At 44.2% G+C, this 27,259-nt stretch overlaps 2 protein-coding genes across 4 annotated transcripts; one reads left to right on the forward strand and one right to left on the reverse strand.

Annotated features, from left to right (window-relative positions):
- The first annotated feature begins 3,080 nt into the window (after positions 1 to 3,080).
- Positions 3,081 to 6,381, forward strand: LOC143035016 (uncharacterized). 3 transcript variants are annotated; one of them, XM_076201416.1, is made up of 5 exons: positions 3,081 to 3,309; positions 3,712 to 4,029; positions 4,429 to 4,620; positions 5,203 to 5,362; positions 5,848 to 6,381. In XM_076201416.1, the coding sequence occupies exons 3-5, from the start codon at positions 4,438 to 4,440 to the stop codon at positions 5,892 to 5,894; spliced, it is 390 nt and encodes a 129-aa protein (XP_076057531.1). In that variant the 5' UTR covers positions 3,081 to 3,309; positions 3,712 to 4,029; positions 4,429 to 4,437; the 3' UTR covers positions 5,895 to 6,381. The 3 variants fall into 3 exon arrangements, with proteins under 3 accessions (XP_076057531.1, XP_076057529.1, XP_076057530.1); XM_076201414.1 differs by having other exon boundaries at positions 3,082 to 3,309; positions 4,399 to 4,620; XM_076201415.1 differs by having other exon boundaries at positions 3,082 to 3,309; positions 3,712 to 3,915; positions 4,399 to 4,620.
- A 10,037-nt stretch (positions 6,382 to 16,418) lies between these two features.
- Positions 16,419 to 17,060, reverse strand: LOC143034731 (uncharacterized). Its single transcript, XM_076201081.1, has one exon. It carries the CDS (start codon positions 17,058 to 17,060, stop codon positions 16,419 to 16,421), a length of 642 nt encoding a protein of 213 aa, XP_076057196.1.
- Between the last annotated feature and the right edge of the window lie 10,199 nt (positions 17,061 to 27,259).

Below are 27,259 nucleotides of genomic sequence, written 5' to 3' on the forward strand. Positions count from 1 at the left end.
TTTTCAGATGAAATTTTTTATTCTTCATCTGACTTGGAGGACAAAGTGGGAGAAACTGAATGTATCTGTGAAAATTTGGCAGAATGGACCAGTAAATTTAAAATTTCACACATTGCCCTGTATTCCCTTCTTGGCATATTATGGGAAAGTCATCGTGACCTTCCCAAAGACCCGAGGACATCAATGCGCACTGAGACAGTAACAGGTATAAGAGAGGTTGCTGGTGGGTCATACTATCATTTTGGTTTGGAACCAGGAATAATTTCAAGATTGAAAATGTATCCATCATTGGCAGCTCAAACTTGATCACTTCCAATATGGAAGAGTTCACTTGATCAGTTCTGACCTATTTTAGGCATGCTAGAGCATCCAGTTCACAAAGACCCATTTATTGTAGGGTTGGTTTATGGTTCTTCTAAGCCAAGTGATCCACCGTCAGCATTCTTGAAACAGTTCATTGAAGATATGAAACTTGTCCAATGTGAAGGTGTTACATTTGATGGTAGAGTCATACCAGTTCGTATTTCAGCATTCATTTGTGATGCACCAGCCCGAGCCTTTGTTTAAAGAACTGTAAGGGGCATTCTGGTTCGAGTGGCTGTGAAAGATGCAAACAAGTCGGTGTCTGGTTGAAGAAGATGACATTTCTGGTACTAGATGCACCCCACAGGACTGATTATGAATTTGCCCATCAAATTGATGAAGAGCATCACCTTGGCCCATCACCCCTTGTAGGCATCTCTGAATTTCCACTAGATTATATGCACCTTGTGTCCTTGGTGTCACTAGACGACTGCTTAATCTTTGGTGCAAAGGTCCTCGAAGTGTTAGGTTAGGTTCAAGGACTGCTGCAGTTTTGTCAGACTTGTTATGCAATATGAGGAACTATGTTCCAAGAGGGTTTGCTAGAAAACCCAGATGAATTCAGGAGAAAGATTGTTGGAAAGCTACTGAATTTCATCAGTTCTTACTTTACGGAGCCTGTTGTTTTAGCTGATGAGCTACCTGACAAGATGTACAAAAACTTCCTTTTGTTTTCTGTTGCTATCTACATTATGTTGAGCCCTTCACTTTCAATGCAGTACTCTAATTATGCCCATAAGCTCATTCTATTGTTTGTAAAAAATTTGTCAGACATGTATGGTAAGGATCAAATTGTCTATAATGTGCATGGACTAATTCACCTGGCTGAAGATGTCAGGTTGTTTGGCAATTTAAATAATGTCTCAGCCTTCCCACGTAAACACTTCCTTCAGAAGTTGGTTCGAAAACCCAAGTTCCCTCCTCAGCAGGTTATTCGATGCCTTTCTGAGTACAGCATGTTCTGCAATTCACCCAAGGAAGAACAGGCAGCTGTTACTGGTAAAAAAGAAAAAAAAAAAAAAATAATGTATTTTGCAGGCCCTATTCCAGCTGGTTTTTGTTGCAGTGTTCAGTACAAAGAAGTACATGCGAGTCTAGGCAGCAACCTAGAATTGATTTCAACATACCAGGGTAACAACTGCATCAAGGTTGGAAACAATGTCACAGTTGTTAAGAATATCCTTCAGAATGAATCTGGCCACTACCTTATTGTAAACAAGCTCAACAAGAAAATAGCATTTTTTACCTATCCACTGAGTTTGCAGGATTTAGGAATACATGGGGGTTTCCAAATTGTCTCGTGAGCTTTGCACTGTACCTGTTCAGGATGTCACAGCTAAGTTTTTTTTTTTTTTTTTTCCATATCATAATGAATGGGTTTGCATCCCATTTTTGCACTCCATTTAATTTAAGGTTGCATGTTTGTGGATGGATATCTTTGAATTTCAAAACTTTTCTTTTACCCAGATGGGCAAAATTCTCGTCTATTATTCATGTTATTGGAAAACATCAATGTGATGTCAGAGCATGCATGCCCGTTTAAAAAAATGCATTTTGTGAACAATAGTGTCAGTACATGTATGTACCCAGTACATGATGTACATGTACCTTTGATGAATCTGAAGAGCACTTAAGTATTGTTATCCCTCTCCCAAGATAGGCCTATGCTAAGTCTGTTGGTTAGAGTAGGTGCATGTAAAAATTGTGTGTTTACATGTAGTGGAAATTGGTAGTTTCAGCTCTGTCAGTATCTCCAGACATGCCATCTGGTCATTTTTTCACCATTGTCTGTCATTTTTTTCTTCACTACTGTGGTCATATGGACACTTGGGTTAATTTTCACAACCTAAATTGTAGGGCTGGACTCTTGTTGCTAACTAAAATTTTGTAGGAGCCATGTGATATAGGCCTAGATCATCACAATCCCTTTGAATGTTGCTGTATATGATAAATTGCTTGGAGTCACTTGAACAAGAATGAAACTTCTTAGTCCTCATCCATTAGTTCTCAGTTTTGGTGCCTTACATGGAAGCTGAAATTATCAAATTTCCATCTTTATTGATAATTGCAAGTAATCTGACAGCGGGTACCTTTCTGTATTGTAGGTGAAGATGAATTGTATTCTGTAGTGGTATTTGTGGACGAGGTTAACGTAGACATGGTCCCGACAAAATTGATCTTTGCAAAGGAGAAAAAGTCGTATTGTTTCTGGCCGAGCAAACTTACAGAATCGAAATTGCGCAGGGCAGCAGTACAAGAACAGGCAGATCTGATACAAGGATGGGAAACGTATGAAGTAAGGGTTATTCATCAAGCAGGTGAGTTGAATAGATTCAGTTGTGTTCCTCGTGTTGTACGCTTGTTGCATGCAGGGGTATGTTTTTGATGTACATGTAAATGCACTGCCTTGGCCTTCAGAAAAGCATGGACATAGGCATAGCTTTAAAACAAAGTTTCATGAAGTTGGCCATTTGCAAAGCAGTCTGAAGGTTGTGTTACATGTAGGGCCTGACAGTAATACATTGTATTCACCACATAGCAAGACGACGGTCTGGCCACAGTTCATTCCTGACAAGTGACAATTTGATGACATTGAGGTCGGATCTTTATTTCTAATAACATAGTGTCTAATTTATTTTAAGCCTTTCAAATTTTCTTTGTTTTAAGGCAACTACGAGGCATGTCGGAAAAAGCCCTCTAGAGCCGAAATGACATCAGACCTTGCTTTCTACAGGTGATGAGGAGAATGACATCCCCCCTCCCCATAAAGGAAGCGAAGATAACTAGGCAGCTGAGCAATAGCTAAAGGCATCTCGAGAATGATCATATTCATGTGATACCATTAAAACCAAATTCTAAAAGTGAATGTGATTGAATAAACTGCTTGGTGTCAACTGCCGGACAAGAAGAGTGACGCAGGATTTGTGCTGTATTTTACCTGTACCGGTATAGTTTTCTATACATGAAACTATGGCATGCTGATGTGGTCAATAAATCATACATTTTTAGAATGCAATGTTTCTGGTGGAATGTAAATAAATTTAGTACAAAATTGTATGCATTTACATTTAACTGGATTTGCACTCACAATTGATATGACCTCCTACAACACAACAGATTTAAGAGTGCTCCAATGCAGGATATCACTTTGCTGTCCTTCCGTCATGTTCACGTGATATGCACAAGTATTTTGATTGACCCATTATTATTGACACTGTACATGCACAATTAGGCTAATGGATATACTATACATATATGTACTTGATATCTGAACAGTTTGCTGCCTACTGCTGCAGAGTTCATCCTACTGGTTGTAATTAATTGATCTTTTGTCTCGTTGTTTAACAGACCTGCTGCTCGCTATCTAACAAGTAGCGAAAGTGAAGAAGAGGATGATAACATACATGTCATAAAAAAAAAAGTTGCCACCATCACCACCAAGCCCTCCTCCAAATCCTTGAAGAACATCGATACTAGTGCTGCCAACACTGCTACAAGTAGTACCTCCAAGTCTTGAAATCGCAAGCACCAGTCGTCATGCCAGTCCTGGAGGTGGGTGCACAGCTTCCAAAGCTGCCACAAATCTCTACTTCACACAAACCCGCTGCACGATACAATCTTCAGAAGTGGGAGAAGCCAGTGTTCCTGCACCAGTTGCTTGCACTCGTGTGTTTATATTCACTGCAATATCAAGCCCTATCCTGTGGCTCACTTCCAGTACACCCCGAAATAGCTCAGAAAGGATGTTTAAAACCTAAAACAGCTACTATGCTACATAATAGCATAGTACCTATAACATTGTCATTTTCCTCAATCTTTTTAACCAGAACTCCCTAAGGCTTAAGGCTAAGACTTCAACCCCCCCCCCCCCCTTTCAGATAGGTTCCTGGTTTTGCAGGTAGAAAATGTCTACTGGCTAACTGGCTGTCAGTTGACATACTGTTTCAATTCTTGAAATAATTCTGGAGGAACATTTTTTTTCAGGCTGATCAGACACATATTTTATAATAGTTTATTAATTTTATTTACATGCAGCTGCAGAACGCCAAATAATCCCACTCTTAGAAATGGTGAATGCACGGGCCCTGGAGAACACACAATTGCTACATGCAATTCAGCGGTCTGGTAACAGGCAAGCTACAAGTACAAGTGAAGAAGATACAGAAGAGATTGGGGATGAATCTGCCCCTGACATCCCTTCCTCAAATTGTAGATCTGGAAGAGAGGCTAAAAGATAAGGCCTTCAAGGGAAATCTAGTGAGTGAGCTTTGCTGAAATTCTTACCCGTGCAATTGCATGACCAGAGATGCAAGCTTTTATCAAACACACATTTAATTGTAGAGAATGTCTACATTTCCACATCCCAAATTAGTTTTGTTAAGTACCTGTCAAGGTGTAGGATTGTTCTGTGCCTGTCAAATTGTGTTTTTCTCTTGTCTCTGACATGCAATGGCTAACTGTTGTGAAAATTGCAGTGCACATGCCAACATGTGGGACAGTAACCAAAATGTGCCTTTGAAAGTCAGTTTGGTGCCTGATATAGTCCTTGACCATGTTGACAGGTGCTTTAATTAAGGCTTGCATTTCTGAACGTACTTCACATCACATTTTGTTATTAATGACGTACATGTACATTCCTACTTTTTTTAGTAAAAAAAAATTACATCAGTATTTAGGTATGATTAGGTATTAGTTATTAGGTCCACGGTATACACGACTTTCAATGTCCCACTTTTTGCAAAGCAGTGTTGTCTTAGGCAATAAAAAAAAGTCATATTTTTATATGTGATGCTTACATCATTAATGCTGATACAAGTAAATAATTTGTTTAATTTCCAGATTGCAAACCTGAGTATCCTTGGAGGAGCCAATACAACCGAAGCAACAAATAGGATACTAAAGGCATTGTTGACCAGTGAACTTGCTCTCCAATTTAACTGGATGGGGAGGGGGGAAAAATCAAGTTTCAAGGCTCTTCTTCTGAGTGATGTAGTATTAGGTAAGTTCCACTTTTTCCTACATGTCCTATTAGCTGTGAATATTCTTTTCATATACAGAGCCCGTGCAGACGACATCATCCATTGTTACTCCTGTATTTGGATGCCATTTGCTGGGTGGCACAACAAGTAACTTGTTGCCAAAAATGCTTCATACTGGTTAGGCTGTCAACTCTAAACTTTAGACTTGAAAATTTATGCAAAATGTGTGAATCTTGAAAATATTCTCACCTCACAAAATGCTCACATTGAAAAAATGTTTTACCTGTAATTGCCATTTCTCAGGCCAAGCATTGGTGGTCTAAATTCACTGCAACATTACTGTACAATATGTCCTATTGGTGATTTTACCGTGCCTATTCAGTGTATACAGCCTAGTCATTGCTAGTTCATGTACCGTAGTTGCAAAATAACATGTTCTGGTCATGTTGGGAAATACCTTTAGATAAAATATTATGGACTTTACGTATTCATTTGTTTATTTCAGGAGCTGTACAAAAAAAAAAACCCATCCACATCTTTTGCCGCAGCTGATGAGGTGGAGACAGTAATAAAGGATTGGCTGCATTATGTGGGCTACCGTTCTGGAGGAAGAGAGGCTAAATTGCATGAATGGGAAAAAGAAGAAAGAGAAAAGAAGAAAAAAAGGAAAGGAAGGCAGGGAAAAAAAAAGACTGCAGGAACTGGAGAATGCTGCCGTGGTAGAGAATGGTAACAGTGAGCGCCTTGGCACAGATATAGTAAGTGTAGTTACACGGACATATCCTACCCACCGTTTCAAATGTCATTTGGAATTATCCTTACAGTCCTGGAGTCAACTGCATGGGTAATGGTTATGCTGAATAGTACAGCATGAATGAAATCTGACTCAATCTCCAGGTTTGGAGGACATGCATTAGACTTGACTCAAAATTTTGTTTTTACTTGGCATCCAAAGCATATTTTTGGAAAAGAAATGTTTCAATTTCGAAAGGTTAGGTTAGATGAAGGTTTTCTTTTTTTGAGAAACTGATCAGAATGTTGTTAACCACTTCCATACGGTGCCGCATACGTAGGCGTCATGAGAGCCCAACAGCATATACGGTGCGGACACGTAGGCGTCATGATTTAATTTTGTTTCCACTCTTGTTGCGTTATCTCGTATATTGTACTGGTAGTAAGTAAAGATTCTGTATGCTGTACTTGGGATTCTGTTGCTCCTCCCACCATCCTTGTTCCCACAAATCACAATAATGAGCTACAATATGCCCCGCCTTCTATCTACATTGAGGAAGTCTCATTAGGTAAAGCTGTCTCTCTCCCTCCCTCCTCTCTCTCTCTCTCTCTCTCTCTCTTTCGCTCATCTCTCTCTATCTCTCTCTCCCTCCCTCCCTCCCTCCCTCTCCCTCCTTACCCTCTCTCTCTTTCTCAGAGCTGGACGCTCGGGTGGTAGGGCAGCGGGAAGGGTGGTGACAAAGATAGATATGCGCTTGCTTTCCCCCACTGAACTCATTCTCTCCCTCCCTCACTCACTCACTCACTCCCTCCCCCCCTCTCTCTCTCTCTCTCTCTCTGAGCTGGACGCTCGGGTGGTAGGGCAGCGGGAAGGGTGGTGACAAAGATAGATATGCGCTTGCTTTCCCCCACTGAACTCATTCTCTCCCTCCCTCCCACCCTCACTCATTCCCTGGGCAACCAGCAGCAGTGAGGTATAGGCTGCAGGGCATCGTCCCTCCCTCCCTGGGCAACCAGCAGCAGTGAGTTATAGGCTGTAGGTCATACGACTGGTAACTTATCTGACTTCTGCTCTCTCCCTCCCCCCCCTCTCTCTCTCTCCCTTTTACACACACACACACACACACACATACATTCTGTGATGCATAATCAGGAGAGGGAGAGAGAGATAGGGAGGGAGGGGGTATGTGTGTGGTCAGAGTAGGAATAGCAAATGATTCCAGTGAAGGGAAAGGAGGAGGTTAGCCTTTGCCTGGATTACTCCATCACCCCCTGGGGGTTAGCATAAGACATCGTCATCGACAAGAGGGTTTATTTCTATATGACTGGTAACTTGTTTGATCTCTTTCTCTCTCTCCCTCTTACACACACACACACACACACACACACACGCACACATTCTGTGATGCATTATCAGGAGACGGAGAGGAAGAAAGGGAGGGAGAGAGGGAGGAAGAGAGAGAGAAAGAGATAGGGAGGGAGGAGGTATGTGTGTGGTCAGAGTAGGAATAGCAAATGATTCCAGTGAAGGGAAAGGAGGAGGTTAGCCTTTGCCTGGATTACTCCATCACCCCCTGGGGGTTAGCATAAGACATCGTCATCGACCAGAGGGTTTATTTTTACCAGGGATGGGCTCTTCCTCTGTCTATGATGCCTTACAACCCATTGTCTCTCATCTCTCTCAGTACCTCTTTCTTTTAGGCTTGCTGCTGCCAGGCTTGTGCCAGATGTAGAAGTACTCCATGGAACTCAAGCCTGGTTGGTCTTCACATCCAGGGCAGAAGTAGATTGTTTCCCTACATTTAGGGTAACAGATTCTGCATCTTTTCTTCGTTCTTGTCTCCCGCTTCACAAACTGGTGGGTTTCTTCAAATGAACGGCGGCCCCCTCTCCTGAGTTCTTTTCTTCTCTGTGTGAAGAACGTTGCCAGCACAGCTGCCCCCATATTGTGTTCAAGCAAGATTTCTTTAGCCAGTGAAGTGATAAAGTCCAGGAGAGGAGTCTTTTCATCACTGATATTTTTGAAAGTAATATGGGCATTCAGCACCATCCTGAAGATCATGTGTATTCCTATTTTCTTGAACCATGCCATACTTTTTCTATGTGGAGTGTATGGTTCAGGTAATTGATCTGCTAGATCTACACTGCCCATCTTTTCATTATATTTCTCAATATGTAGTGGCTTATTGTAGAATATGGTTTTATTTCCAAAATAAGTTTTGTTTTTTTCTACCATACCAGCATGGTATTTGGTAGTCAGAACTACAATATCATTTTTGTCCGCCCACTTCACTATGAGTACATTGCCATTTCTCGCAAATGCTGTTTGGTAAGTTTCCAGTGCCATGTCCTGCACTTCCTTAGGAGGCCCTCTTCCATACCTCACAACGCCAGTAATCATTGTCGTTCTCTGCTCCAGGTACCTAGCCAATCTCAGGCTAGTGTACCAATTGTCAGTTATGACATGCCTCCCTTCATCTAGCAGATCTTTCATCAGAGAGACAACAATTCTCTCTGATACAGATAAGTGGGAGGCAGACTCATCTTATACCTGGTAGGTATCTTTACCATAGTACAGATCTATATTCCACGAATAGCCATTCCAATTCTTGTCTGATGGGCATAGCACGTAAAGTTTCACTCCAAATCTTGCTCTCTTACTTTTTATGTACTGCCTGAAGTGAAGCCGCCCTTTCCACAAGATAAGGGCTTCATCAACTGCCACATGGCGTCCAGGTCTCATGACCATCTGGCAGTTTTCTCTAAGCAAGCACATAAATGGCTCAATACGTGTGCGAGGGTCAGTTTTTACTACCTTCGCAGGTGATGAAAAGCACAAGAACTTCATTATGCTAAAAAATTTATCCCTGCTCATCACCTCGGAACAAAACACTGGTGATCCAGTTCTTATCCAGTCACTTGCCCAGTAATCGTGCATCTGAGGAAGTTGATTCAGACCCATTACTAACACAAGGGCTATGAAAGTGTACAGGTCACCTTTTGTCACTTCCCTCCATACAAGATTGTGTATCTTCCTCTTTTTCTCTGGATGCACATTGAAAAAGCATTCTGCTTTTTCATTTATCCACTGGCATAATGTGTTCATCACCTCTTCACTAAGAAACAATGTGAAGGCATCTAACGGTGTATTACAGTTATAGCCTTCCAATGCTTCATTTATGCCTTCATATAAGGCAGTGAGGGGAGGCACCTCGTCGGGGCGGTTATCGCTGAATGGATCAGCGAGCAATTCCCATCCATCACTAACCACTTGCTCTTCCTCACTTGATAAATCATCAGTGAAATCACCCTCAAGGGTGTCTTCACTCTCCGTGTCACTAGAATGGGTCGGCACCCATTCAACATCACTTTGTTCGCTCATGTCTTACCAGGTCAAAGGCTCAACTGTTTCTGCTGTATTCGATACAAGGTCAGAGGGAGAGGGAGAGTGATAAGAAGGCGTGCAGGAAAACAGGATATGCTTGTGCGTAAACACACACACACACACACACACACACACACTCGTGGGTGGGGAGTTGGGTCTCTCGTGGGCGGGGAGTTGGGGGGGGGATGTATGTGTGTAAGGTCATAGCATTACCCATAGATCGGACCTACGAGATCTGAGCTCTCTTCCAGGAGGGAAATAGCTGTCGATCACGAGTCCAACACGTGATACAAAGACTAAGTAAACACACACACACACACTTCAGCGAATGGACGGCTTGGATGACGTTCTGAAGAAAACTGAAGTCTGTGGATCCCAACGCAAAGAGAAGTGCCTAGTGTTTTTACAGGGTGGGGGGGAAATTGCTCGTGGAGTAGTGGGAAAGTAGGGAAAGAGGAAAAGGGGAGGGATTACTGAGGGAAATGGAAGGAAATGAGGAGGGAGTAGACTTGGCCCAGCCAGACAAGCGAAAGGTAAACAAAAGGCTGAGTGAGGATGAAATGTCTAATAAAAATGTAAAGATTAGAAGTATAGAGAGGAGCAATACAGTAGAAAGTGACGAGAATATGTTCCAGGGATTTAAAGAGGGTGGGGGGGACACAACCCCTCCCCCCCGACTGATAAGACTAGAGGAGAGAGTTGATAAGGTGATAGAGGACTTGGAACATAAGTTAGGTAATGTTGACTCCATTTTCCAAAGAATTGAAAGGTTGGAACAACTAGAGAAGGCAAACAGAAACTTAACTGAAGAAAGAGGACCTAAAAAGACAGTTAGGAAATGTAAAGGAGGAGAATGAGAAATTGAAGAAGAATAGTAATGAAAACAGAGAGAAAATAGATACAGAAGCTAAAAATTGGAGGACAACCCAAGAAGGGAATAAGGTCTCATTCACTGACATAGTCAAACAGCAATTGAAAGAACATAATGAAGACTCAGTTATTAAAGTGATGAGAAAGAAGGAGAATATAGTAAGAGAATTAGCTGACAAAAAGAAATGTATAATTATATTAGGAATGGAAGAGAAACATAACCCAGATAGAACCGCAAGAATCAAGGAGGAAAATGAAAGAGTAAGCAGTTTATTAAAATTAGTCCAGGAAGATGAACCAGAAATTATAAAGGAAATTGAGGAAAAATTCAGACTCGGAAAATATAGTACAGATAAGACCAGACCAATTAAGATTAAATTCAGGTCACAAACAACGGCAGAGAAAATTCTATCCAAAACAGGGAAACTAGCAACAAATGATCAATATAAAAAGGTATGGATAAAAAGAGAAATGAATAAGGAGGAAAGAGAGGCAGAAAAGCAGAAAAGACTTGAAGCTAAGGCAAAAAACGAGGAAAGAACGGAGTCAGAGAAAGAGAGATTCTATTGGAGAGTAGTGAACATGAAAATAAAGCAGTTCGACATACAAAAGAAAAACATAAGGGAAACAGAGAACACAATGGAAGTGGCAGAAAACTAAGAGCGTCTTACACAAATATAGATGGATTGATAACAGGATTGAATGAACTGAATGATTATTTGAAAGAAAAAGAACCGGACATAATGGGAATTGTAGAAACAAAATTAAAAGGCCCACTACCACCCAACAGTGTAGGACATGATGCATACAATTATTGGATTAGAAACAGAGAGAAAAAAACAAGGGGGTGGAGTTATGTTCCTGACTAAGAAGGATATAAACGTGAAAGGTGTCATATATGGAAAGAATACAGTAGAGATGATTATGATAGAAGTGGAAGACGGAGATAAGAAGAGAAGAAAATTTGTGATCAATTATGTGCCTCCGAAAACAGCCTCATGGGAGGAGAGTGAACATAAAAGTATGTTAGAGGACACAAAGATAGCATTAACTAAAATAATGGAAGACGGAGGAAGAATAGTTATGATGGGCGACTTTAATTGCAAAGAAATCTGCTGGGAAGAAATGACAGTAAAGAGTGGTGATGACTCATGGGGAAATGCTCTACTTGAGATGATTACTGACCATTCAATGACACAATGGATACAAGAGAACACTAGGTATAGAAATGAAGAAGAACCATCGAGGCTAGACTTAATAATTACATCAGAAACCTAGAATAGTGGACAAGATTGAATATAAAACACCAATAGGTAAAAGTGACCACATATTGATTGAACTGGAACTTAATGAAGAAAAATATATGAAAAGAAATGAACAATATAGAAAAGGAAGAATGATGTATGAAAAAACAAACTTTGATAAAATAAGAGAATTCTTTCAACAAGAAAACTGGGAAGAAATATACAAAGAAGAAACATCAGTGGAAGAGAAATGGAATATTTTGACAAAAATTTACAAAAAAGGAGTGGAAAAGTATGTCCCAAGACAAAAACAAGAAAAAGAATATGTAAAATGCTGGTACAACAAAAGTTGTAGGGAGTTAAAAGACAAAAGAGACAAAGCCTGGACCAGATGGAAAAAAGACAGAAGACCTGAAAAATGGAAAATATATACTGGTTATAGAAATGAATATGTACAAAAGTGCAGAGGGGAAAAAAGAAAATATGAAAAAGATGTTATAGAAAAGTGTAAAGATCAACCAAAACTATTCTACAGATTTGTAAACAATAAACTGAAAACCAAACAATATTGGAGAAATTAAGACAAGGAGGAGTTGAATACACTGAGGAAATGGAAATGGCAGAAATTATGAACAAACATTTTAAATCAGTGTTTACAAGGGAGAACATACAACCTGAAGAGATTGAGTGGAAAGAAAAAGTCCCCCCTATGGAAGAAATAGAAGTAACAAAGAATGAAATATTGACACACTTGGGTAATTTTGATGTCAGAAAATCGCATGGGCCAGATGAAATAGCAAACTGGATTCTGAAAGAATGCAGGAATGAACTGGCAGACAAAATACATAGCATAATAAGCAGTTCCTTAAAAGAAGGAAAAGTTCCAGAAGATTGGAAAAAAGCAAATATAGTACCTATATAAATAAAGAAGAACCTACCAACTATAGACCAGTCTCTCTAACAAGTACAATAGCAAAAATATGTGAGAATTATCAAAAGTAGATGGGTAAAATACTTGGAAAAAAACAACGTACTAAATCCAAGACAATTTGGATTCAGACAAGGACGATCATGCGTCACCAATTTAATATGTTTCTATTCAAGGCTAATAGATATAATACAAGAAAGAGATGGATGGGCTGATTGTGCATTTCTAGACCTAAAAAAAGCTTTTGACAAAGTACCACATAAGAAGTTGCTTAAGAAATTAGAATATGAAGGAGGAATACAAGGTAAATTGCTAATTTGGATGGAAGACTTTTTGCAAGAAAGAAAAATGAGAGTAGTGATAAGAGATCAGCACTCAAAATGGAATGAAGTAATAAGCGGTGTCCCGCAGGGAACAGTTCTGGACCCAATAATGTTTGCTATATATATTAATGATATGGATGAAGGAATTGAAAGCTATATGAGCTTCTTTGCAGATGATGCAAAACTACTGAAAAGAGTGAAAACTGAAGAAGATTGTGAATCACTACAGAGAGATCTAAATAAAGTACAAGAATGGAGTAGGAAGTGGGAGATGGAGTTCAATACAAAAAAGTGTAGTATAATGGAGTTTGGAAAAAGCAAAAACAGAATAACAGGATCATATAATTTGGGAGAAGAAGGAATAAAAAAAGTAGAAAATGAGAAGGACCTGGGAGTCATTGTTATGACATATAAAAAACATATAAGAAACATATAAATAAGATTTTTGGAGAAACTTATAATTTAATAAGAACAATCAAAGTGGCATTTACATACCTGGATGAAGAAATGGTGAGGAAAATCCTAATCACCCTGATAAGACCAAGATTGGAATATGCAGCAACGATATGGTCACCAAGTACAAAAAAATGTATAAAAAAACTTGAAAGAATACAAAGAGCAATCACAAAACTGGCACCAACACTCAAAACTATCATATGAAGAGAGACTACAAAAACTTAAACTACAGACACTAGAGCAAAGAAGAGAGAGAGGAGATTTGATAGCTATTTACAGAATCATGAAAGGCATAGAAATTACTGATAGAGAGAATCTGATAAAATGGGATGACAGAAATACAAGAGGACACGGAAAGAAAATAAAAAAAGACAGCTATAGAAGAGATTTGAAAAAGAACAGCTTTCCTCACAGAGTAATAGACAGTTGGAACAAGTTAGATGAGAAAGTGGTGTGTGCAAAAACAATACATGAATTTAAAAATAGTTTAGATAAAATGAGATATGAAGACGAGACCCCACGAGCATAGCTCCCCTTCCCGTAAAATACAACTAGGTAAATACAACTAGGTAAATACACACTCTCTATCTCTCTCATATTTTCATGATCAATGGGAAAGGTAAATAAAACAACATATCATTTTTTTTTTTTTTTTATTGTTCAAAATTGGTGGGGGTGGTGGTGGTGTTAGTGGTGGGCGGGGTGGTGGTTCGGCTTCCTCCTGCCCCCCATTGCCCAAGTACTTCCTGGAGTGGTGGGGTGGAATCTCTACCCTCAGCTTGGTAGTAATTTACCTTCATAATGGTATTCCCAAGCTATAAAAAAAAGAATGATACAAAAAAGTGATATATACATTGTTTATTGTTTATATAGCATATTGTTTATTTTCAACTAGGTAATGAAGTAAATACTTACAGAGAAATGACAAACAAACAAACAAAAAAAAACCAGTGATATATACATTGTTTATTGTTATACAGCATATTGTTTATTTTCAACTAGGTAATGAAGTAAATACTTACAGAGAAATGAAACTCCAGCTCCATGTCTGGAAGAAGACGAGCTTCACTTTTCTCACCTCGAGATATCACGTTCATTATGTAAACACTTGTTGTCATGACTAATATCAATTAACAGCAAAAGGTGTAATTGCAGATAAAAACGAGATGTCATTGGTTAGGCTTTATTGAAGTTAGTGATTGGCTAAGCTCAATTGTTTCCGCTCTAGTATTTCCATAATCAATTATTTTTTACTACCAAAGACTGCACTCATCCTTATGGATATTATATCAATGGCTTCGTTATTAGTTGTAGTAACATAACAAACAAAAAAATCATGAAAAACGACAATATATATATCGAGTTTTGAACGCTGAATAAATTGTCTACAAAGAAAATTTCAACTTGCCTTCTCTTTATCAGTCAATAATTCACAACTTTGTGAGTCAACATTCAAAGGTAAATGCATTTTTATTAGCAGAATTTTATGAGGATTCTCACAGTATTATCAGATTTTCAATTGAACAATTAGCACCCTGATTATAAGCGGAAACGTATAAGTTTTCCCTGAAACACATTCGTAATCGCGCGCCGGCCTCCCGTCCCGTATTGCTGGCCCGCGCACAGTTTGAATGCCCGGAGTGAAGTGGTTACATTTAACATTGGAAGTGCATATTTTGCCCCCCAATTAACTCGTTCCTTCCACCATCTTAGGGCGTCTTTCACTTGCAACTCGTTAGCCTGGTTGCCACAATCATTTTCTATGTGGGTCACTCCACACTGAACTGTATTAATGTGTTACTAGCAGAACCCGTGAAAATTTTCATGGGGTCTTGTGATGGTTTCTGTAAAACCTTACCATCACTGTGAAAGGGAAAAAAAAAACTTCTAAAATTCTGACGAGAAAAAAAATATATATATATACAATATTTACATTTGTTTAATTCAGTGAAAAAAAAAAATAAAGTGAAATGGATCTATTATAAATTTACAACACTTCTCTATAAGTAATATTCCTTTGCTTTGGCCATGATTAAACTGGTATTATGAATTTACAACACATCTCTATAAACAATATTTCTAGTAAAGGTTATCCCTCTTCTTTGGCCATGATTAGAGTGGTTTTGATGAGTTGCTTTAACTTTTACACTTTCCATTGCCCTTGCCCTTGAAATGGCAACATAGAGCCGCCCATGAGTAAAGCATGGATGTTGTAATTAATGCCAACTTTGTTGAATGTTTGACCCTGAGCTTTATTGATCGTCATGGAATAGGACAAACTGGAAATTGGGTCCTATGAAGTATGAAAGGAATGTTTGCATCGCTTGGACTGAGTCTGATTCTTGGTATGAGCATGAGATCCACCTATTATTGCAGCTTCAATACTATGCTCGTTTAGCCGAAGTACCTCCAAGTGTGTTCCATTGCATAGGCCTTGTGTTATTGAGAGGTTTCTTAGCAGCATAATGATGGCTCCAATTTTTAAATTTAGGCGATGAGGTGGCATTCCGGAAGGTGCAAGAGAGTTGATCAATTCCAAGGGGTAGTTCATTGCTTCTGCTTCATTTTCAGATGTTACAGAATCTGTACTTTAGTATGTTTTGGTTTCACCAGGTAACATGGCCAAAATTTCTTCATTTATAGTTAAGCAATCTGAATTTTTAGGAGATGGTATCACTCGAGTTTTCATTTCTTCGTGTGTACAATGGTAAAATAAGTCACTTAAGAGAGTTATTGCAAACACACGCCTCAGGGATGTCAATCGTATCTTCTGAGACGTTATCGAGAGTACTTTGGATTAATCCATTTCCAAGTTGAAGGAGCCACCAGGAAAATTTTTGATAATTTTCATTTGCCCTCATATTTTGAGTCAGTTGTAGCTGATGAAATTCATCCCACATAGGAGAGCGCTTGAGGGAGACTTCCAGGACAGCAGTAGCTGGAGCTCTAGGAACAACTGGAAGTATTTGCCTAAAATCTCCTCCTAAGACAATAATTTTTCCACCAAACCTACTGTTGTTGCTCATGATATCTTTCAAGCAATTGTCAATAGCTTTCAGTGCACAGGCAGGTATCATTGACGCTTCATCAATTATACATATACCAAGGCTTTTTGGTATATGTGTAATTGATGAAGCGTCAATGATACCTGCCTATGCACTGAAAGCTATTGACAATTGCTTCATCAATTATAAAAACTTTAATTTGCCTGAGAATGGTTGCTTGTTCTGAATTTGGAGCTACATTGCATACGCTTCTTTCACTCAGAGGGACTAGGAGTTTGAAAATGCTATGGAGGGTTTTGCCATTCTTCAAAAGCGTTGCTGCAATGCCAGTCCAAGCAGAAGTACATACAGTTAAATTGTTTGACACAAGATAACCGTGCATCATATTGAAGAGGAATGTTTTCCCGGAACCTCCAGGTGCATCCAAATAAAACAATCTATTATTGGGCTCTTCTCCTCTAACGATTGCTTCAGCTGCATGAACAATGCAATTAAATACATCCCTCTGTTCAGCATTTAATAAGTTAGCATTTACCACAAGATTTTCTTCATTATTCTCATTTCTTGGAGGCTCTCCCACTGGTTCAGGAAGACCAACCTTGATGCAGTTCATACAATTTTCCTTCAAGATATTATTGGCAAAATGAAGAGCCACATTTTCTGCAGTGGCATTGTCATGTCTTAGTAAGAGATCTTCAATCATAAACTTTTTGTTTTCATTCCACAGCTGTAGTGCTTTGATTGGTTCATTGAACATGCACATCATTGCAAACATGTTTAGCAGTTGTCTAGGCATTTGTTATGCTGCTGCTTCTGTCAATGATGCTTGTAGTTCGTTATCATCATCAAGAAGGCGTAATCGAACACATGCTTCTTTAAATGCTCCAAAAACTTCACCTTCAACAGTTCTCAGATCTCTGAAAGAAGTAGCTCCTGGAACGTGCAGAAGTAAAATCCTCAAGTAAAACTTCGCACCATTTCGTGGACTTGCTGAATACATTCTTGTGACAATGTTTTGAAAACATACTCTTCGAGTCCATGTTGTAGTCTGCTTGCTAAATACGTAATGTTCAGGGATATTAACATACAAATAGTTTCTAGCATGTTCATCAGTTTGGTTAATCTTAAACCAGGCAGTCAGATGTGTGTCACGGCCTTCTGCTCGTGCAGCTGCTCTCCTGGTCTGTAGTACACTTGCTGTTCATCAGGTAAATGCAGCGCAAGTCTACACTGTGTGGGACTGTCTGTGCATTTTGAATTCTGATGTCTCCAAAATGCTTCTGGTGGAGACACATACCTGCACGAAAGACAAGGTGGATGGACGGGGGTGAAGGGGGCTTTGGGGAAGAGGGGAATGTCTGTTGAGGAAGGACGGGAGAGGACAGAAGACGGGTGAATGGAGAATGTATATGGATGATGTTGTGATTGCATGAGGTGGAATGGGCGGGTGGATGGGGGGTGAGGTAGTATGTGTGAGCAAAATTTGACGCAGCCCGAAGGGGGGGGTCGCCGATTTAATGAAGCGGCCTTGCTGTGGATGTGCTGTGTCTTGCGACACTGCTTCTGACCCAGGGCAGTGGACAGGGTGCAGGGATGACCCGTCATTCAGGAGGTGCTAAGATAAGAGGGAGGGTGGAGGGGTGTGGAGTGTATTCAGGGATGGAATGGGTGGGAATGATTTTATGCCTTTTTCTTTTTGGCTACCCCCCTTGTAATGGGGAAAAAGCCTTGGTATATGTATGTACTAGTTTCCATTAGCTTGTTCATTGTTGACTGCATTGTCATACACATTTCCATTAGTTTGTTCATTTTTGGCTGTATTGTAAATGTTTACCTCCATCATTGCACAATTGTGCCCCTTATAAATGTATTTAAAGATATATTTAACACTGTTAACTGAAGTGCATATTTCAACATTAATGTGCACGCAATATTTCCTAAACAGATATGTATTATAGGACACAAACTTTTTGTCTACTTCATATGTTCCAACTTGGACAGTTTCCCCATTATTTCGTCTTCTATGTAGAGGGTATCCTGAAAAATTAGTTATAGTTTCATCCTGGTATTGTTTTTGAAATTGTGACAACCTTCCACCTTAACATAGGCGTCTACAATGTATTGCTGAAATAATTTTCCCGCTCTGTGGATTGCACTGAAACCTTTCTAATAGCCAGCTGATATCCGTAAAATTCCTGCATTGTTACTTTATTTCGAGTCCTTGTTTGTAGATGTTCTACATGTGGCATAATGATGTGCCATCCAGGCTCGCCATTGGGGAAAAGTATAGGATATATCATTGGATCTAAATGGCATGACAGGTATGATATTCTGTGCTCAGCTTCTCCTATTGGATAAACCACAATATCACGATGTGCTGGGGGCGCCCCGTCATTACCGACAAATATGGCTGCCACCTTGTCGTCATTAGTTAGATTGTTGTACCCACTTGCATCGGGTCCAGCAATAAAGTGCATATTTACCTTTCTAGGAGTAACATTTTCAATTGCAGCTCTTTCTTGTTCTTGAATTTCAACAGTTCTCATGTTTTTGTATGGATTTATATAGGGATTGTCATTCAGTGCAAGGGATATTTGCTAGAAAACAGATAACCAACAATTAGAATTTTGATTGGCATTTACTCCTGCAAGATTTGCTTCATTTGTTTCAATTATATATAGTTGTCCATATTTTCTTTTATCTTCACAATTCGGGTGCAAATTTGTGGCATAATGGTATATTTGTCCTTGTAATCTGAAGCAGTATGGACCTCGTCCTGGTGGAGGCCTAATATTTGCACCAAAAGAGGCAAGGGCAAATGCTGAATTATAGTTGTTGTTGTTCCCTAGACTGTCTGAGCAGTCCCGTCTCCCCAAGGAATGCCACTGCCGAAACTGGGTTTTCCCACAAATCCTTTATAGAGTGTATGTTGTGTTGTTTGTGTGCATGATTTTGTATAATGCAGTCTTCCATTATGTGTTGTATGGTATGGGGTGAAGTGTTACATCTTGGGCAGCTGTTCACAATGCAGTCATCCAGCCTCTTCTGGTAGCTTAGAAGTGCTGGGTGGTGGCCGTACCGCAGACTGGCCAGGTGGACTCTGTCCTTTCGTGGGAGAGAGGATTCAGAAGGGTGTATCAGGGGGTCTGGCATACAGCAGTGTGTTGTCTTTCAGTGTGTTAATGGAGCGGTGAGTGATATGATTATGAATATGTTTCCGGACGCTGGTATTTGGTGGTTGTGGAGGAAGAGAAGAGAGTATCTGTGCGTGATAAAGGTCTTTGGGTGTTGTTTTAATGTTTCTTGGTGTGTGTGGGTGTTCTGCTATGTAGTGTAGCGGGTGTGATGTGTTTGTGGTGGCTGCGGCAAGTGTTTGTGTGCCTCTCATGTCGAGGTGGTCCTTGACTTTGAGGATTTTTGTTTCATGGTGGAAATGGTCTGTAGGTGTTGTATTTGTGCAGCCTGTAATTGTTTTTTAGGGCTTTGTTTTGTATGATTTGAAGGGTGTTGTGGTGTGTCTCACTGAGATTAGGAGCCCATGCAGGACTCGCATAATTCACCACTGAGCGTATGCATTGTTTGTATATTGTTATATTAGTTTCTTTGTTTTGTCCAAATGTTGTTCCAGTGATTGACTTAAGTCTAGGTATGCATTTGTTTTTTATGTTTGTGATGTGTTGTTTGAAAGACATGGATGTATCGTATGTTACACCAAGAATTTTCGGTGTGTTTGTGTGTGGTATTAGAGTGTTGTTGATGTAGAGATGAGGTATGTATTTGTGTTCTTTTGTCCAGTTGGTGAGAAGTGTCGCTGTAGATTTGGTTGGAGCTATTTTGAGTCTGTGATAAACCATGTGTTGAGTGTATCAAGGTATGGCTGGATTATTTCTGCAGCTTTGTCTGTGTTACGATGTGTGCATGTGATTGTTATGTCGTCTGCGTAGGAAGAGATTTGTATTTCTGAGGTGTCTGGTGTGGGTAAGTCATGCATGTATAGATTAAATAGTGTGGGGGATAGAACTGAGCCCTGTGGTACCCCATTCTTAATGTTTCTGATGTGCGATGATTGGCCATTATATGACGCGTAAGGATTCCTACCTGCCAGATAATTGGCCAGCCATCTTTTGGTGTTATTGTGCATGTCTGTGTTATATATTTTATTTGTTAGGATGTGGCGGGGGATAACATCAAAAGCTTTACTAATGTCTAATGTTATAAGAAGTGTTCTGTGGTGGGGTCATCTGAATTGATGCCATCCAAAATTCTTTGTGTGAGGTTTATCAGAAGAGTGTTTGTGGAGTGTAGTGGCCTAAAACCGTGTTGTGAGTCAGCAAGGGGAATATGTGGTGTGACAAGTTTAAGTATTAGGCGTTCAATGACTTTAGAGGGGGTGCAGAGAAGTGTGATTGGGTGGTGCGATGTAGGGATTGTTGGGTCTTTGTTCGGTTTTGGAATGGTGATTATTTTACCACGCTTCCAGATGTCCGGTATAGTGTTGTGTGAATAGCTGTAGTTTGCAATGTTTGTGAGTGCGTGTATACCTTGTGGTCCAATGTGTTTTAGGTGGATGTTGCTTATGTTATCAGGGCCACAGGCAGATGAGTGCTTGAGATTATGCATTATGTGTTTTGTCTGACTGTCTATGAAGGGTGTATAGTCTGAGTCTGTGGGAAAGTCTTTCTTACGTCGAATGGTACGTCGGTCGTCAGGGTGAGAAGTGAGATGGCTTGTCTGTGCAAATTGAATTATGAGTGCGTTTGCTTGTTGTCTGATTGAGGGTAGATTATCTGTTGTTGTGATTATAGCTGCGTGTAGTGTTACTGTTGGATAATGTAATGTTATTGAGTGTTTTGTACAATTTGCTGGTGTTTGTTTTGTGATCAAGTGTATTGATAAAGTTTTGCCAATTTTGTGTTTTTTGTTCATGTATTTTATTGGCAATCACTTTTCTCCATTTTCTTTAACCATCTCCAATCCCTGACCCACTACCCTTGCATTTACCTCTCGCACCACCCCATCCATGTATAAGTTGAACAGCCAGGGCGACATAAAGCATCCTTGACGAAGTCCCACCTTTACCTCGAACCACTCACTCTCTCCATTTCTAATCCTGACACAAGCTCTACTACTCTCATAAAAACTCTTGACAGCTCCCAGAAGCTTTCCTCCTATCCCATATATCTGCATAACCTCCCACAGTGCCTTTCTATCTACCCTATCATAAGCCTTTTCCAGATCCATAAAAGCCCAAAAAACATCCTTCCCCTTTCCTATAGCTTTCTCACATATCTGTCTTACCACAAAGATCTGATCTACACAACCTCTACCCGTCCTAAATCCACACTGTTCCTCACCAATTACTCCTGTTCCTCTCCTAATCCTCTCAAGATCCTCCCATAAGCCTTCCCATACATACATACATATACCAAGGCTTTTTCCCCCTTAGAAGGGGGGTAGCCAAAAAGAAAAAGGCATAAAATCATTCCCACCCATTCCATCCCTGAATACACTCCACACCCCTCCACCCTCCCTCTTATCTTAGCACCTCCTGAATGACGGGTCATCCCTGCACCTTGTCCACTGCCCTGGGTCAGAAGCAGTGTCGCAAGACACAGCACATCCACAGCAAGGCCGCTTCATTAAATCGGCGACCCCCCCCCTCTCCGTCCCCCCATTACATAAAATGAGAGGACAGGGAGAAATCCCTTCGGGCTGCGTCAAATTTTGCTCACACATACTACCTCACCCCCCCATCCCCCCGCCCATTCCACCTCATGCTATTACATCATCATCCATGTACAACCATTCTCCATTCACCCGTCTTCTGTCCTCTCCCGTCCTTCCTCATCAGACATTCCCCGTTTCCCCAAAGCCCCCTTCACCCCATCCATCCACCTCATCCTAGGAAGTCCCCTCATGTTCACTCCCTCCACTCTCCTCTCTCTCCTCTCCCCCCTCTCCCCCCTCTCCCCCTTTCTCTCCCTCTCCTCTCTCCCTCTCCTCTCTCCCTCTCTGCTTTCTCCCCATCTCTCCTCCCTCCCTCTCCCCCTCTCCTCTCTCCGTCTCTCCCGCACTCTCCCCTCTCCCCCCCACTCTCTCCTCTCTCCCCCTTCCCCCACCCACTCTCTCCTCTCTCCCCCTCTCCCCCTCTCTGCTTTCTCCTCTTCTCTCCTTTCTCCCCCATCTCTCCTCCGTCTCTCCCCCTTCTCCCCATCTCTCCCCCTTCTCCCCATCTCTCCCCCCCCCGCTCCTCGATCCTCCCCCTCTCCTCTCTCATCTCTCCCCTCTCTCCTTTTCACCTCTCTACCCTCCCCCTCTCTCCCTCTTCCCTCTCCCCCCTCTCTTTCCTCCCCCTGTCCTCTCCCCCCTCTCCCTTATCCCCTCTCTCCTTTCTCCCCCTCCTCTTCCCCCTCTCCCTTATCCCCTCTCTCCTTTCTCCCCCTCCTCTTCCCCCTCTCTCCTCTCTCTTCTCTCCCCCTCTCTCCCCCTCTCCCCTCTCTACTCCCTCCCCCTCACTCCACTCTCTCCTTTCTCCCCCTCTCCTCTCTCCCCATCTCTCCTTCCTCCCCATCTCTCTCCTCTCTCCCCCTCTCCCTCTTCTCTCTCCTTTCTCTACCCCCATGTCTCTTCTCTCCCCCCTCTCCTCCCATGTCTCTTCTCTCCCCCTCTCCATTCTCCCCCCTCTCTCCTTTCTCCCCCATCTCCTTTCTCCCCCTCTCTCCTTTCTCCCCCATCTCCTTTCTCCTCCCTCTCCTCTCTCCTCTCTCCCCCTCTCTCTTCTCTCCCCCTCTCCCTCCCCCTCTCCTCTCCCCCTCTCTCCTTTCTCCTCCCTCTCTCTCCTATCCCCTTCCTCTCCTTCCCCCTCTCTCCTCTCCCCCTCCCTCCTCTCCCCCTCTCCCTCTCCCTCTCCTCCTCTCTCTCCCCTCTACTCCTTCTCCCCCTCCTCTCTCCCCCTCTCTCTCCCCCTCTCCTTTCTCTCCCCCTCTCTCCCCCTCCTCTCCCTCCTTCTCTCCCTCTCTCTCTCTCCCCCCCTCTTCTCTTCTCCCCTCTCTCCCACCTCTCTCTCCCCACTCCCTCTCTCCCCCCTCTTCTCACCCCCCTCCCCCCCCCCCCTCTCTCCCCTCTCCTCCTTCCCCCTCCCTCTCTCTCTCCCCCTCTCTTCTCCCCTCGTCTCCTTTCTCCCCTCTCCTCCTCTCCCCCCTCTCTCCTCTCCCCCCTCTCCTTCCCCCCCTCTCTTTCCCCCCTCCTTTCTCCCCCTTTCTCTATCTCCCCCTCTCCTTTCTCAATCTCCCCCTCTCCTTTCTCCCCTCTTCTTCTCCCCTCTCCTCTCCCCTCTCTCTTCTCTCCCCCCTCTCCCTCTTTCTCCCCCCTCTCCTTTCTCCCTCTTTCTCCCCCTCTCTCCTTTCTCCCCCTCTCTCCCCCCTCTCTCCTTTCTCCCCCTCACTCCTTTTTCTCTCTCTCTCCCCTCCTCTCTTTCTCTCTCCCCTCTCCTTTCCTCCCCACTCCTTCTCTCCCCCTCTCCCCATCTTTCTCCCCCCCTCTCTCTCTCCCTTCTCTCCCTCTCTCCATTCTCCCCCTCTCCTCTCTCCCTCTCTCCATTCTCCCCCTTCTCTCCTTTCTCCTCACTACTCCTCTCCCCCTCTCTTCTCTCCCTCTCTCCTCTCCTTCTCTCCTCTCTCCCCATCTCTTTCCTCCTCCCCATCTCTTTCCTCCCCTCTCCCTCTTCTCTCCCCCTCTCCTTTCTCCCCCTCTCAATTCTCCCTCTATCTCCTTTCTCCCCCTCTCTCCATTCTCCCCCTTCTCTCCTTTCTCCTCAATACTCTCTCCTCTCCCCCTCTCTTCTCTCGCTCTCTCCCCCTCCCCCCTCTCTCCCCTCTCTCCCTCCCCTCCCCCTCTCTCCCCTCTTCCTTCTCCCCATCTCTCTCTTCTCCTCCTCTCTCCCTCTTCTCTCTACTTTCTCCTCTCTCCCCCCCCCTCCTCTCCCCTCTCCTCTCCCCTCTCTCCTCACCCCCTCTCTCCTCTCTCCCCCTCTCTTCTCACCCCCTCTCTTCTCACCCCCTCTCTTCTCTCCCCCTCTCTCCTCCCCCTCTTTTCTCTCCCCTCTCTTTCCTCTCCCCTCTCCCTCTCCCCCTCTCTCTCCCCCTCTCCTCTCCTCTCTCCCCTCTCCCCCTCTCCTCTCCTCTCTCCCCTCTCCCCCTCTCCTCTCCTCTCTCCCCTTTCCCCCTCTCCTCTCCCTCCTCCCCTCTCTCCATTCTCCCCCTTCTCTCCTTTCTCCCCCCCCTCTCCATTCTCCCTCCCCTCCTTCTCCCCCCTCTCCCCCTCCTCTCTCCCATCTCCCTCCCCTCTCTCTTTCTCTCCCCCTCTCTCTCCCTCCCCCGTCTCCCCCCCCTCTTTCTCCCCCTCTCTCACTCCCCTTCTCTCCCACTCCTCCCTCTCTCTCCTCCCCCTCTCCTCTCCTCCCCCTCTCCTCTCCCCCTCTCTCCTCTCTCTCTCCCCCCCCTCCTCCTCTTCTCTCTCCCTCTCCCCTTTCTCCCCCCCCCCCCTCTCCCCCCTCTCCCCTCTTCTCTCTCCTCTCTCCCCCTCCCTCCCATTCTCTCCCCTCTTCTCTCTCCTCTCTCCCCCTCTCTTCTCTCTCCTCTCTCCCCTCCCTCTCTCCTCTCTCCCCCCACTCTCCCCTCTCCCCCTCTTCTTCTCCTCTCTCCCCCTCTTCTCTTCTCTCCCCCTCTTCTCTCTCCTCTCTCCCCCCTCTTCTCTCTCCTTTCTCTTCCCCATCTCTCTTCTCTCCCCCTCTCTCCTTTCTCTCCCCTCTCCTTTCTCCTCTCTCCTCTCCCCTTTCTCTCCCCTCTCCAACTCTCTCTTTCCTCCCCCTCTCTTCTCTCCCCCCTCTTCTCTCCTCTCCCCCCTCTCCTCTCCTCTCCCCCCTCTTCTCTCCTCTCCCCCCCTCTTCTCTCCTCTCCTCCCCTCTTCTCTTCTCTCCCCTCTCCCCCCAGCTTTTCTCCCCCTCTCCCCCTCTCTCCCCTCTCTCCCCCCTTCTCCTCTCCCTCTCCCCCCTCTCTCTCCTCTCTTCCCCCCCCCCTCCTCTCCTCTCCCCCCTTCTTCTCTCCCCCCTCTCCTCTCCCCCCTCTCCCTCCCCCTCTCCTCTCCCTCTCCCCCTTCTCTCCTCTCCCCCCCTCTCCCTCTCTCCTCCCCCCTCTCTTCCCCCTCCTCTCTTCTCTCTCCCCCTCTCTCCTCCCCCTCCTCCTCTCCCCTTGTCCCCCTCTCTTCTCTCTCCTCCCCCCTCTCCCCTCTCTTCCCTCCCCCTCTCTTCTTTCTCCCCCCTCCCTCTCTCCCCTCCCCTCCCCCTCCCCTCCCACCCCCTCTCTCCCCCCCTTTCTCCCCCTCCCCCCTCTTTTCTCTCCCCCTCCTCTCTCTCTCTCTCTCTCCCCCCCCTCTCCCCTCCCTCTCCCCTCTCTCCTTTCTCTCCCCCCCTCCTCCTCTCTCTCTCCCCCTCTCTTCCCTTCTCCTCTCTCCCCTCTCCCCCCTCTCCCTCTCCCCTCTTCCTCCCTCCCCTCCCCTCCTCCCCCTCTCTCCCCCCTCTCCCCTTCTCCCTCTCTCACCCTCAGCCTCTCTCCCTCTCCTCTCTCCCCTCTCTCTTCCCCCCCCCTCTCCTCCTCTCCTCTTCCCCCTCTCCTCCTCTCTCCCTCCTCTCCCCCCCTCTCCTCTCCCTTCCCCCTCTCTTCCCCTCTCCCACCCTCCCCTTCTCCTCTCCTTCTCCCCCCTCCTTCCTCTCTCCCTCCTCTCCCCTCCCCCTCTCCCTCCTCTCCTTTCCCCCTCTCTCCTTCTCTCCTTCCCCCTCTCTCCTTCTTCTCCTCTCCCCCCCTATCTCTCCTCCCCCCTCTCCTCCATCCCCCTCTCCTCTCTCCCTCTCCTCTCTCTCCCCCTCTCCTCTCTCCCTCTCCTCCTCTCTCCCCTCTCCTCACTTCCCCTCTCTTTCATCCCCCTCTTCTCTCCCCCTCTCCCTGTCCTCCCCCTCTCCTCTCCCCCTCTTTCCTCCCCTCTCCCCCTCTTTCCTCCCCTCTCCCCCTCTTTCCTCCCCTGTCCTCTCCCCCTCCTCTCTCCCTTCTCTCCTTTCTCCCCCTCTCTCCTCTCCACCTCCTCTCCTCTCTCGCCCTCTATCCTCTTTCCCCCTCTCTCCTCTCTCCCCCTCACTCCTCTCTCCCCCTCACTCCTCTCTCCTCTCTCCCCCTCACTCCTCTCTCCCCCTCACTCCTCTCTCCCCCTCACTCCTCTCTCCTCTCTCCCCCTCTCCCTCTTCTCTCCCCCTCTCTCCCCCTCTCTTCTCCCTCCTCTCTCCCCCTCTCTCCCTCCTCCTCTCGCCCCCTCTCTCTTTCTCCTTCCCCCCTCTCCCCCTCCTCTTCACCCTCCTCTCTCCCCCTCTCCTCTCCTCTCTTCTCCCCCTCTCTCCATTCTCCCCTTCTCTCCTTTCTCCTCAATACTCTCCTCTCTCTTTCCCCCCTCTCTCTTTCCCCCCTCTCTCCTCTCTCCCCCTCTCTTTCCTCCCCTCTCCCTCTTCTCTCCCCCTCTCTCCTTTCTCCCCCTCTCTCCATTCTCCCCCTATCTCCTTTCTCCCCCTCTCTCCTCTCACCCTCTCCTCTCTCCCCCCTCCCTCTCCCTCTCTCCTCTCCTTCTCTCCCCTCCCCACTCTTTCCCCCCCCATCTCTCTCCACTCCCTCTTCTCTCCCCTCTCTCCTTTCTCCCCCTATCTCCTTTCTCCCCCCTCTCTCCATTCTCCCCCTTCTCCTTTCTCCTCACTACTCTCTCCTCTCCCCCTCTCTTCTCTTGCTCTCTCCTCTCTCTTCTCTCTCCCCATCTCTCTCCTCTCCCTCTTCTCTCTCCTTTCTACCCTCTCTCCTCTCCCCCTCTCCCTCTTATCTCTCCCCTCTCCTCTCCCTCCTCCCCTCTCCTTTTTCCCCCTCTCTCCATTCTCCCCCTTCT

Source organism: Oratosquilla oratoria, chromosome 18 (assembly GCF_046742065.1).
Source record: "Oratosquilla oratoria isolate Oo_2021 chromosome 18, ASM4674206v1, whole genome shotgun sequence".
NCBI lineage: Eukaryota > Metazoa > Arthropoda > Malacostraca > Stomatopoda > Squillidae > Oratosquilla > Oratosquilla oratoria.